Source organism: Amphibalanus amphitrite, unplaced genomic scaffold (assembly GCF_019059575.1).
Source record: "Amphibalanus amphitrite isolate SeventyFive unplaced genomic scaffold, NRLGWU_Aamphi_draft 000027F_arrow, whole genome shotgun sequence".
In the NCBI taxonomy this organism is placed as follows: Eukaryota; Metazoa; Arthropoda; class Thecostraca; order Balanomorpha; family Balanidae; genus Amphibalanus; species Amphibalanus amphitrite.
The window spans coordinates 42059-54671 of NW_024881523.1; the positions used below are offsets into that span (position 1 = coordinate 42059).

The 12613-nt window shown below is 42.5% G+C and overlaps 1 protein-coding gene across 1 annotated transcript in view; it reads left to right on the forward strand.

Annotated features, from left to right (window-relative positions):
- Positions 1 to 12613, forward strand: part of LOC122364742 — a 50714-nt gene that overhangs the window by 29766 nt on the left and 8335 nt on the right. Inside the window, exons 23-29 of the mRNA XM_043335434.1 lie at positions 5201 to 5245; positions 5458 to 5520; positions 5837 to 5899; positions 7338 to 7400; positions 7734 to 7796; positions 8109 to 8171; positions 8404 to 8463. Coding sequence (XP_043191369.1) covers positions 5201 to 5245; positions 5458 to 5520; positions 5837 to 5899; positions 7338 to 7400; positions 7734 to 7796; positions 8109 to 8171; positions 8404 to 8463 — 420 coding nt within the window. The remainder of the gene's footprint in view (positions 1 to 5200; positions 5246 to 5457; positions 5521 to 5836; positions 5900 to 7337; positions 7401 to 7733; positions 7797 to 8108; positions 8172 to 8403; positions 8464 to 12613) is intronic.

Below are 12613 nucleotides of genomic sequence, written 5' to 3' on the forward strand. Positions count from 1 at the left end.
ACCTAGTTATTGTTTTCATTATGTTTTCTCTCTAGATTTTACCTTTTTGTAGACGAGCTTTTGAAGGAATTCGACTTCCGCCCTCTCAGTATCGACTTGTAATGACTAATGGTGTAGGTATCAAAATCTGACGGACAGTTCTGGGGATTAATTCTACAGACGTGGTAGGTACTGATAATTAACAATAACAGTCAACTGAAGTTCTAATATGCATTTTCCAGCTTTTGGAGCAAGAAGGAAACATGTTGAAATCGTAAGATCAGGCACTGAATTGAATTCATAGTAGGGGAGACTGGGGAGAAGTGGGACATTATTTTGACGTCAACTTTAAAAAATCGTAAAAAATAGAATATTTAAGTAAATTGATTGCATTTACTGGTAAACGGTTCATTTCTTCTTTATTCTTTACTGTTTTTATGATTGTTTGTTCACGTGTTACTTCTCAAATTTAAATTTTAGGAAAGGTTGACAATGGGTGAACTGGGACACGTCCAGGAGAAGTGGGACAGATGATGGGGAGAACTGGGACTGGTCGAGAAATGTGATTTAAATGGAATACAATAAAAATTTGATGACCCAGCACGAAGAAGAAGGTGTTTTTAAAGTTGACACCTAAAGAAATCACCTCGATTATCTTTTTTGAATTACGCTGACAGCACTGAGTATCCTGGAAAAAAATCCCATGCATTTGCATGCGGGAGAACTGGGACAGGGTTTAGGCACGTTGTCCCAGTTCTCCCCAAGTCGTCATTTTTATTTCAGCTGCTCTCCCACACAAAAAGTATAACAGATACATAAAAAAGTGTTTCTGCACAATAGGGTTGGGACCTATCTGCATGCTCTGTATGTTTTGGTAAAATAGAAAAGCTCAGAATTTTTAATGATTTAATTTAAAATCACTTTGTTAAAAAAATGCCTAGTTAGTTCAGAAATTAATTATTTGTGGCTGAAAACAACTTGCTTCTGATTGGTCGGGCTAATCATGACGTCACATGTAGGTATATAACTGTCTGTATATTTGGCGCAGTTGAGACATACATTGTCTATGTATTTTCCTATGGTAAATCGGAGTGATCGGTCGTGTTTTCAGTGTCTCTTTATTTTGCGCTTGTATTGCGTGGCTAAGAAGTTTTATAAAGAATGGCATATACTAAAATGTTCCTTTAATAATGGAGCTTCAATATCTATGAGTTTTATTGGCAAGCGAAAACTGATTTCGCTGTTATTTTATCTGGAAATTACTCATTTTTTTTAGGTCAATATTCGAAATATTTTACTGGAACAAATTGACACTTTTCTTGATTTTTGCACTCAAATCGCGTGCGATTCAACTGTATTGGAACTTGCAAAACAGCTTGGTGATTAATTAACTGTGTTGTTATGGCACTGTTTGCAAAGCATGGATAATGAAACTCTGCCAAAGACTTAGCTACATAGCAATGCCTCAAGTAATACGCAGGAGGGACAGAATTCAGAGTCCGATCGAGAAGAATCGGTGCAAATGCTACGAAGACCAGGCAGCTGTGATACAATAGCTAGTCGTCTCACTACTCTCACTCCATTAGACCAGCTGATTCCTGACAGCACCGACTCGGATGCAAAGATGGAGCTCATCTTCCAAGCCAGAAACCAGTTCTTTGATGGAAGATGTGATGCTGCCTCTGTCTCTGCTTTGTTGGCCAGTTTGGACGGGGCGGAGCTCCGCTCCTTGCGTGAGCGGTTATTCGCCTGTCATCCAGAAATAGTTCCTCCGTTTGCTGGCCGTTCCCTGATTAGGTGCAATACGGGGAGCTGTAATCAGGGAAGTAACTTTCCATATGAAAGGGGTGCAGGTGCACCCCCGTCCCCATCCACTAGAAGTGCACCCCCATAGGCTAAGCGGCGCCCCACACGCCGCCCCACACGATTAGCTCTAGAGCAGATGGCGAGGGTGATTTCCCGGCTACATTCCATCTCGGCGTCGTGATGCTTGTGGGCTTGGAAAGCGTCCAGTCGTATGTAGGGTAGTGTAGGGGTAGGGTTGAGTTCAATAAGGTCCTTACATTTGAAAGGTTTGAACAACCCGCAATCAGCACAACATACCACAAGTTAAATAAAAAACTACCAAACTCCGCCCAACTAATATTAATAAACATTACAGCCAAACTAATGGCCTAAATAAAAATATATCTCAAATCCTAACAGTTATCGCGGGTGATGGCGCCATGAGTTGCTTTTATCCAAAACAGATGCAAATAAACATGTTTGTATGTCCTATGTATGTTTGTTTTAAAAACGTTGCAGCGGCGCTGGGAACTGCAGTCTTAGATCTGGGTATGTTTGGCATCTGCAACTCTTCATATACACATTAACCCTATTTCGGACGGGGAGGCCTTTCAGGATTTTCTTGTACAATTGCCAAACGCCGCGAGACATTCAGCTCATATTTGGTGACTTTTCCTAAATGCTCATTGCGCACATCTCAGCAAAAAAAAAATGCCGGGTCAGGTCAGGTCAGGTAACCAGAGCGGGTTTGTTGACCCCACCTCAGAAAAGTTTGCAAACACGTCAGAGCTTGAGTTTTTCACGAAGTTATTTCCTCTCATCAAGTCTTCAAAACAGTACCTGCAGTATGTGTCGTTCGTATATCTCAGAATTTTTGATCTGTTACCTGAGGCTAGGTCAGAGTCGTGACCTTTACATTGCAAGCCTATGGAAAAGTATTGAAATGCGACCTGCACCTCGAGTAAACGAGTCAAAACCACCCAATTCTTTAAGAATAATGACAAATTATCTTATCTGTAATGATCCAGGTGCCATTTACTGACAGGCGATAGGCGTTATCACAAGTGTATTCGCGGCCATTGGGGCGACGTAAGAAAAGAAGAAACCAACTGGCCCCAAGAACTTTAAATTATCAGTTAGCATGCACCTTTTCCTTGATGTGTAGAGAATTTACCATTATTTGTTACAGAAAATTGCATTTAAAATCTTCCATTTATGCTTTTTTCATCGTTTGCACAATATGTTCTTTTACTAAGCTAGAAACACTAATTAGAAATAGTTCCCGCATTATCAAGAACAATAGGGAAGGCTTGAAGTGAATAAAATAATTTAAACGGTTTTGTAATCTATGTGAAGGCACTTCTAAAAATTGCCTGTAGAAATATTGAAGGCAAAAGTTCAACTTTTTCACAAGACGGATGTCTATAAACCTATTTAACTTGTGACAACTCAGCCGGTATTTCGTCGCCTACAGCCCAGCTTTCCCTAGTGACCGATAGAGGCGCTGCTATCGATGTCCGCCCGTGCCGCCTAACGGGACACCGGAGAGGGTTATCTGAGCCGAGATCATGTGAGGTGATATCTACCATACATCAATGCTCACAATACTTACAATATTGACAATGCTTTTGCTTACAACACTTACAATACTTACGATGAGACCAGCAAGCACTCTGCCGTTACAGTTCTAACTTCTGTTTCGAAAACCGACGTTACACACATTCGCTGCCAGCATAACATGTATTGTTTGACAGAAACAAAATACAATTGACATATGAACCCCAAACGGACCGCCATCCACTCAAATTTTATAACCCTGACCGGTCAGGGGGCGAATGGAGGTCATCTCCTGGGCATTACACTCAGCCCTTACACAAAATATCTCACCTCACAGTGATCATTACAACAATAGCACCGACTTGATAGTGGATTTCAAAGTACTTGCATCAGCTCTTCCTGCTATTGCAGACGATCATCTCCTCAGGGTAATGTTGTTCGGGACATGAACGAAGATCGTTTTCGGAGTTTCATAAGTGCTACTGCAACAGCCTGGCACAAAACAGGACTTGTACGCTCTTCTCTGCACTTTGCCCTTCAGTATATCACAAAAGAATTGTTTATAATCCATCTTACGCTTCTTTCACAGTCTCCCTTGCCACCGTAGGGCGTAGATAGATTGCTGTTGCTGGTAAGTTAAGGCACGGTAGATAGAAATTACCTCGGCTCTCAACGCCTTAAGTTATTTTCATAAAAAAGAACAAATAAATGATCAATAAGATGACAGGAATGTAAACATTTTAATCGTAAAGTAGTCCAAATATTGGAATGAGCTTTTGCTTTTCAGCATCCTCCGATTCATCATCTTTATCATTTGAAAATTCGAGGTACATAAAATGTTTATCACGCGCTCAATGTTAATGGGAATATAGTACACGGCAGACACATCAATTTTTGACACTGAACATTTCATCCGTAAATGTTTTAGCATAATTTACAGTTAAAAACAGCGCGAATGACAGAGTGAAACAAACAACATCTTTCACCCATTGATATAACATGTAATCTGTGGTGCGCCAGATGCGCCATTAATTGTCAACCGCAGAAGGTGACATGTGACGTAACAGCATCAAGAGCATCTTTTTTCAAGAACTTTTCAAAACAAGTTTCCTATCTTTCTTCCCCCATTTCTCTCAGGATATTGATTTTATGAGGCAATGGTATGCACCATAAATTCTGTGAAAATAGTTTGATCATTTTCATGCATTCTTAAAAAATCGAGTTCCCAACCCCATTAAGATGACTTCACTGATATCCAAAGGTGAACGGCCTGAACATTTCACATCGCTGAATAAGCGGCAAATTGAATTAGAGTAAAATGCCAAAAAATCACATTTTAGACCCTAACTCAATATCTCAGAGACAGGCAACCGGAAAAGGAAACCGCTTGGCTGTGACGTGCCCCGACTAAATTCATGAGAAAATATGCACAAAAAAAATTGTTTGTCCAATCGGTCACTAAGATATTGAAGGTGTCCCACTTCTCCAGCGTCCCAGTTATCCCCAGTCTCCCCTAGTCAGTCAGACCGGTTTGCGATCTGAACGACTGAATATCTGCGATGTATTTGTATGAATTTATTTATATTCATTCACTGATGATGGTGTTAATACACCGAAACCGGCTGAACATGTTGCCCTTGAAAGAACACCCGGTAATCGAGGACTAGGGTCTATTTTCATTATGCTCTCTTCGACAAGCGTTAGATACGCTGTATTGCACTGTTTCCATGTTATAATTAGAGGCGCAGAGGTACATTTTATCTAACTTCCTATCAATTGTATACAGTTACACAGCTGCTCGCACAGGCCATTTTGAGACTTAAGAAGTAATTGGCCGCCACCTCACATCTGAATGTTTTGATAGCGTCTTTTGCCCTAGGTTCTGGACGTAAAAGGAAGAGAGTCACCATGGAGCGGAGGCCAGGTAAGGCGATTATGACTTACCAAAGGAGTCAATGTCAGTCAGTAATAACATAAGACGACCAAATAAAATAAATTAAATAAATTGGCAATTACAGGCACTATCACAAACACTTTTCAGAAAAACCACTTTAAATGACGAACTGCCTCTGGTGCGCTGTTTGTTCTAAAGCATGATTGTTGTTGCATGATTGTTCATTTCTTTGCTTCTTGCAGGCTCTTCAAGCGTTAAAAGCCATCCACGGACTCGTCGCCGATCGAAGAACCGTAGTGGGAGAGGTATGATATAGGCATGACAACTGGTAATTTCAATACAACATTACAAGAACGACTTTGTTTGCCTGGGGCGGTGAACCAGTCGTCAGTCTACTTTTCAATTTCCGTCTGCCGAATGAGTGTTATGACTTACCAAAGGAGTCAGTTTCAGTCAGTAATAACATAAGAAGACCAAATAAAATAAATTGGCAATGATAGGCATTACCACAAATACTTTTCAGAACAAAAAACACTTTAAATGACTAACTGCCTCTGGTGCGCTGTTTGTTCTAAAGCATGATTGTTCTTGCATGATTGTTCATTTCTTTGCTTCTTGCAGGCTCTTCAAGCGTTAAAAAACATCCACGGACTCGTCGCCGATCGAAGAACCGTAGTGGGAGAGGTATGGTATAGGCATGACTACTGGTAACTTCAATACAACATTACAAGAACGACTTTTGCCTGGGGCGGTGAACCAGTCGGCAGTCTACTTTTCATTTACCGTCTGCCGAATCAATGTTATGACTTACCAGTTACCAAAGGAGTCAATGTCAGTCAGTAATAACATAAGACGACCAAATAAAATAAATTAAGTTGGCAATCACAGACATTACCACAAACTCTTTTCAGAAAAACCACTTTTAATGACGAACTGCCTCTGGTGCGCTGTTTGTTTTAAAGCATGATTGTTCTTGCATGATTTTTCATTTCTTTGCTTCTTGCAGGCTCTTCAAGCGTTACAAAACATCCACGGACTCGTCGCCGATCGAAGAACCGTAGTGGGAGAGGTATGAGATAGGCATGACTACTGGTAATTTCAATACAACATTACAAGAACGACTTTTGCCTGGGGCGGTGAACCAGTCGGCAGTCTACTTTTCATTTACCGTCTGCCGAATCAATGTTATGACTTACCAAAGGAGTCAATGTCAGTCAGTAATAACATAAGACGACCAAATAAAATGAATTAAATAAATTGGCAATTACAGGCATTATCACAAACACTTTTCAGAAAAACCACTTTAAATGACGAACTGCCTCTGGTGCGCTGTTTGTTCTAAAGCATGATTGTTCTTGCATGATTGTTCATTTCTTTGCAGGCTCTTCAAGAGTTAAAAAACATCCACGGACTCGTCGCCGATCGAAGAACCGTAAGTGGGAGAGGTATGATATAGGCATGACTACTGGTAATACAACATTACCTACAAGAACGACTTTTGCCTGGGGCGGTGAACCAGTCGGCAGTCTACTTTTCATTTACCGTCTGCCGAATCAATGTTATGACTTACCAAAGGAGTCAATGTCAGTCAGTAATAACATAAGACGACCAAATTAAATAAATTGGCAATTACAGGCATTATCACAAACACTTTTCAGAAAAACCACTTTAAATGACGAACCGCCTCTGGTGCGCTGTTTGTTCTAAAGCATGATTGTTCTTGCATGATTGTTCATTTCTTTGCAAGCTCTTCAAGCGTTAAAAAACATCCACGGACTCGTCGCCGATCGAAGAACCGTAGTGGGAGAGGTATGACATAGGCATGACTACTGGCAATTTAAATACAACATTACAAGAACGACTTTTGCCTGGGGCGGTGAACGAGTCGGCAGTCTACTTTTCAATTACCGTCTGCCGAATCAATGTTATGACTTACCAAAGGAGTCAGTTTCAGTCAGTAATAACACAAGACGACCAAATAAAATAAATTGGCAATTACAGGCATTATCACAAACACTTTTCAGAACAAAAAACACTTTAAATGACTAAATGCCTCTGGTGCGCTGTTTGTTCTAAAGCATGATTGTTGTTGCATGATTGTTCATTTCTTTGCTTCTTGCAGGCTCTTCAAGCGTTAAAAAACATCCACGGACTCGTCGCCGATCGAAGAACCGTAGTGGGAGAGGTATGGTATAGGCAATAGGCATGACTACTGGTAACTTCAATACATCATTACAAGAACGACTTTTGCCTGGGGCGGTGAACCAGTCGGCAGTCTACTTTTCAATTACCGTCTGCCGAATCAATGTTATGACTTACCAGTTACCAAAGGAGTCAATGTCAGTCAGTAATAACATAAGACGACCAAATAAAATAAATTAAATAAGTTGGCAATCACAGACATTACCACAAACTCTTTTCAGAAAAACCACTTTTAATGACGAACTGCCTCTGGTGCGCTGTTTGTTTTAAAGCATGATTGTTCTTGCATGATTTTTCATTTCTTTGCTTCTTGCAGGCTCTTCAAGCGTTAAAAAACATCCACGGACTCGTCGCCGATCGAAGAACCGTAGTGGGAGAGGTATGAGATAGGCATGACTACTGGTAATTTCAATACAACATTACAAGAACGACTTTTGCCTGGGGCGGTGAACCAGTCGGCAGTCTACTTTTCATTTACCGTCTGCCGAATCAATGTTATGACTTACCAAAGGAGTCAATGTCAGTCAGTAATAACATAAGACGACCAAATAAAATGAATTAAATAAATTGGCAATTACAGGCATTATCACAAACACTTTTCAGAAAAAACACTTTAAATGACGAACTGCCTCTGGTGCGCTGTTTGTTCTAAAGCATGATTGTTCTTGCATGATTGTTCATTTCTTTGCAGGCTCTTCAAGCGTTAAAAAACATCCACGGACTCGTCGCCGATCGAAGAACCGTAGTGGGAGAGGTATGATATAGGCATGACTACTGGTAATTTCAATAACACATTACAAGAACGACTTTTGCCTGGGGCGGTGAACCAGTCGGCAGTCTACTTTGTAGTTGCCGTCTGCCGAATCAATGTTACGAGTATTTTGGAATCCCACGTCAGACAGGCGCCGCAGTTTAAGAAATATATGCATTATGCAGGAATAACTATGCTGAAGGTTGCTGCTTTCTAACAGTTCACAAATTTTCAGGAATTTCGATATCATTTGAACTCCAAGAGCACAACTATTACATCCTTCTTATTAGTGGCGGTAAGTAAAACGGTAAATGGATGAAAAAGCGTTTGTCTCTGGAGAAATGCTGTCTCAATTTATTGCGTTGTAAAGATTGTTCAAACACCAGCTTTATTTATTTATAATGGTAGCTTTCGGAAGACATCCATCTTCCTTCGTCAGCCTGTTCAAAGTAGGTACTAAAAAATGCATACATGATTGTAAACCTTCAGCAAAGAAAAGACAAAATAAGTTCCGATAACCTAAAAACATGACATTAGTTATCAAGGCCATCTATAGAAGGTAGGTACAGTCGCCCACCCGCCGACCAATCAGAGACAGATCATGAGTGAAGTCACCCCTGATGCTCGCAAGGGGTAATCCGTTCCTTTACAACGTAAAATGACTAATTTTATTTGAAAATTACCTTTTGATGGCATTATACAGTATATCTAAAAAGTATGTCCCCTGGTTGGGCTCTCCCACAGGAGGCGAATCGGTAACTTGGCTGAATCCCAGTTGCGGCACCCGGCCGCCAGGGTCGCTGCCGCGCGAGCGGCCTTGACCGCTCGCATGTCATTGGCAGTTCGGTCCCTCCCCATCTATACCGAGGTGGGGAGGGGAAAAGAGGGGAAGAGAGGGGAGGGAGCGGCATAAGCTCGGCACTTGGCGATACCTGGCTGACCCCGCGCTCCCTCGCTGACCTTTGTCCTGCCCTCAGGCGAAGACCGACTTCCTGGCCTGTAGCGGCCCAGCGGAAAACCGAGCTCGCGGGGCGCGACTCCATTGGCCCAATCTTATAAATGGAATGCTGTCGTATTCACGGCATTAGATAATATTAATAGTGATACCAGCAGTGGATGTGGTAAAATACAGTCCAAAATAAACGAAAGCACTCGATTCGTGCATAATGCGCCCTCCCATTCAAATAAGCCCGCCCACTTCGATAGATGGTGTTGTTTCTTAGGGCGTAAAAGATGCAAAACACTACCGATTTTTTTTTTTTAGCTCGGCCACTGAGACCGACAATATACAATTGACTGAAATGCATGAAAACCATTTTGCATTTAGGTAATAGCCGTTTTCTGCACCCAAACTTTAGCCAGTGACGCCCTGTCCATTCTAAAGCGTTTATAAGATTGGTCCCAGCACCCGATTTTATATGAGGAAGTCGTTTAAAAAGCATCTTATTTCTAACGAATTTATTATTATGCCCACTTTAACAGGACGTCTATAGAGCTTTGACTTTTACATTTCTTCCTCGTTCATGAGAAACGTTTTAACCCTCACCGGACCTTCAGGTTTTCTGAATACCGAGGGGACGTTGGGGGTTGGAAGTGAGGAAACAACCCCCTTCGCCGATTCGCCCCTAATTGAGCTAGAGCCTCACGAAAGAAACGATCGTGTGCGTCGTTACGAAATGCAGCGATTGGTCTCCGATTTAAGGACCAGGGTCAGCCGATGACTTCGGAGGTCAGGTCAAGTGGCCCAAGGCACAGGTTCGGTCTTTGGTAAATAACTTCGCTAAAAATGATCGCAGATCGCGATTTTAGCAGCATCGTGTTTGTCTAGCTCAGGCGTGTCGAATGGTATACTTTTTCTTCGGGTGAGATCAACTTAACCCTCGCCCGTATAGAGGGGGGGGGGGGGTCGAACGGACCCCCCTCCCTCGGTTTTTCGCGAATAACTCGCGTAAAAAGCGGCCGATCGCGACGAAACTTTCGTTACCCTCGCGTTAATCAATTTTACACCCACCCTGAAATTGTTATGACCCTGACCTTAATGACCTTTGACCTGCGACCTCTTTTTGGAGACCATGTTTGGCCGGAATCGCGATTCGGCGTATGTTGGCTCGCATTAGCGGCGCGTTTGCAGTCTTTTCGTGGTTTTAAGCGTTCAAACATGGGATATGATGTTGCTTCCATGCATTAGGGTGGGTGTCAAGGTCACCGGAAAGTCAGGTCAGGTCATTGACCTTTGATGACCTCGGTTCACTTTTTCGAGTTTTACATGTTTCTAGGCCAGTTTTAGGAGCTGAATTCGAATTTAGCAGCCATATGAACATTTACGAAGTAGTTTTGGTGCCCTCGTAACATGTTGCGAAGCTGTCAGAGGCGGTTGCCACCTACTACGAATACCCTTACTGGTTGACCTGACCTGACCTGACCCGACCTGGCCTAAATGCATGAAGACATCATCTGTGATCAAAACTAACATGATATTCGTGATCAGCACCCCGAAAACCCAATAGCAGCCACGCTTTACGACTTTCTAACAGGCCCGATTTTCCCGACTTTTGGGTTATTGACCTGACCTGGAAAGTCAACCGATGACCTAGGACCTTAAAATTGGGTATCATCGACTTCCTCTCGTCACGGCCAACACGCTCGTTTTTTCCGCGAAGCTCTAGCTCGATCAGGGGCGAAACGGCAAGGGAGGGTCCAACGGACCCCCCCCTTATACGTTTGCGGCTGGAAAAACACCAATACGGGCGAGAGTTAAGGTGTTAACCTCGGGTCAAGGTCAGGTCACAGCCCGTCAGGTCACGAAGCTGGTCAAAGGAGGTCATATTGTATATCAATCGATTCGGCAGGTCTTTTCATGTCCATTAGTGGCTTTATCGACTCGGTAGCTTTAGTTGATCGGGAGTTATTGACGAAAAACTGATACCCTTGGTTACGTGATAAATGACGTCACGCAAGATCAACAAAGCAAAATTAAAGCATCAGACCTTGCAAGGAGCGCATGAAATCACGATTCCGTGTGCTTGAGAATTTGAGATAGTTGTATAGGTATCAGTTCCGGACCAAACTAGCAATTTCCATATTCCCCTGACTTTTAATGGTGAGAGACTGACCTGATCTCAGGCGACCCTTCAGAAAATCCGAGATATACATTTATACAAGTTGTGAGACTCTCGATCATGCTATAAGATCCTGTAAGTTTCATCTCCCTTTGAAAGCTCTGCACTGATGGTGTAGCGAAGTTGGAACATTTTAGGAGTGTGCACACAGTCCTAAAATGTTGAGGACAGTTTAGGACAGTTTCACACAGTTCATTTTAGGACTGCTCATTTATGACGTCATAGATCAGTGACCTGACTTGACTTAAAAATGCGGTTGGCGTAAAAAAAAATCCGACTTATCAAATCCCGACTAAAAAAATCGACTTATAATCCGGTTAATCAAATCCCGACCATGTTTTTACCTGGCCATTAATGTTCTAGCCTTACAGGTGATTGTTTGAACGCGGAAGATGCTGAATCTTGGTTAACCCCATACTTATCGTATGATAAAGAACGTCAGTGTTAGAAAGTTAATTAACGATTTTATTTAGGATAGTTTAATTCAAGTGGGTATAATCCGACTTGACAATTTACTAGGAGGGTTTTGCAACGCTATTAGTTCGGCATTTAATTATAAATCATTGCAAATTTCGATCCGGATATCGTTATTCAATGCTGGCCTTTGCGTCCTCAGAAAGTTGTTTATAGTCATGAAGGCTTGCATTGACCCATACTTTCCATTTTTCAGCACTATTATTCGCCGTAGTTGACCAGGTGTTTTCTTCAGCTCTCCCCTGAATCCTTTGGCTTAGACCTGGTGTTTCACCCGTGCATCGCAAGACGCACCTACCACACACAAGTTCATGATCCCCACGAACCCACATCAGCGTCCGTTCGCTTGGTGTGTGACCCCTTGACCTTTGGCCGCGACAACTGCCAGCTTGCTGGAGCACCCCTCCCTACACGCGCTGCCCCGCCCGCTCCCCTCCCTCCCCCCCCCCCCCCGGGGTCGTGTCACGAAGGTTCGGGCTTACGCTACTACCGGCCGCTGCGCAGCTGTCACCTAGCGCCTGGGAATGTGTGGTCTGGTGCGGATTCAGCCAACTACCGGCTCGCGACACCAGCGCCACGTAGTGGCGACGGTACATTCTTTTTAGACACACTGTACACCTACCGCTCAACCGTTGATGTCAATGGAAAGCCCAACTAATTTTCTAGCGACAAAAAAGAGCAGCAATAGGTATGCTAAGAAATGGCCGGGGTTTTGAAGATATAGATTTAAAAGCCCTCTGCAGTAGCAGGACAGCAACGTAAAAACGCATCGAGCTTATATTTTTACTATGAATAAATCATTTTCCAGTACCTAAGATTTTAGATAAGGTATCGATTTAATAAACAACTGTA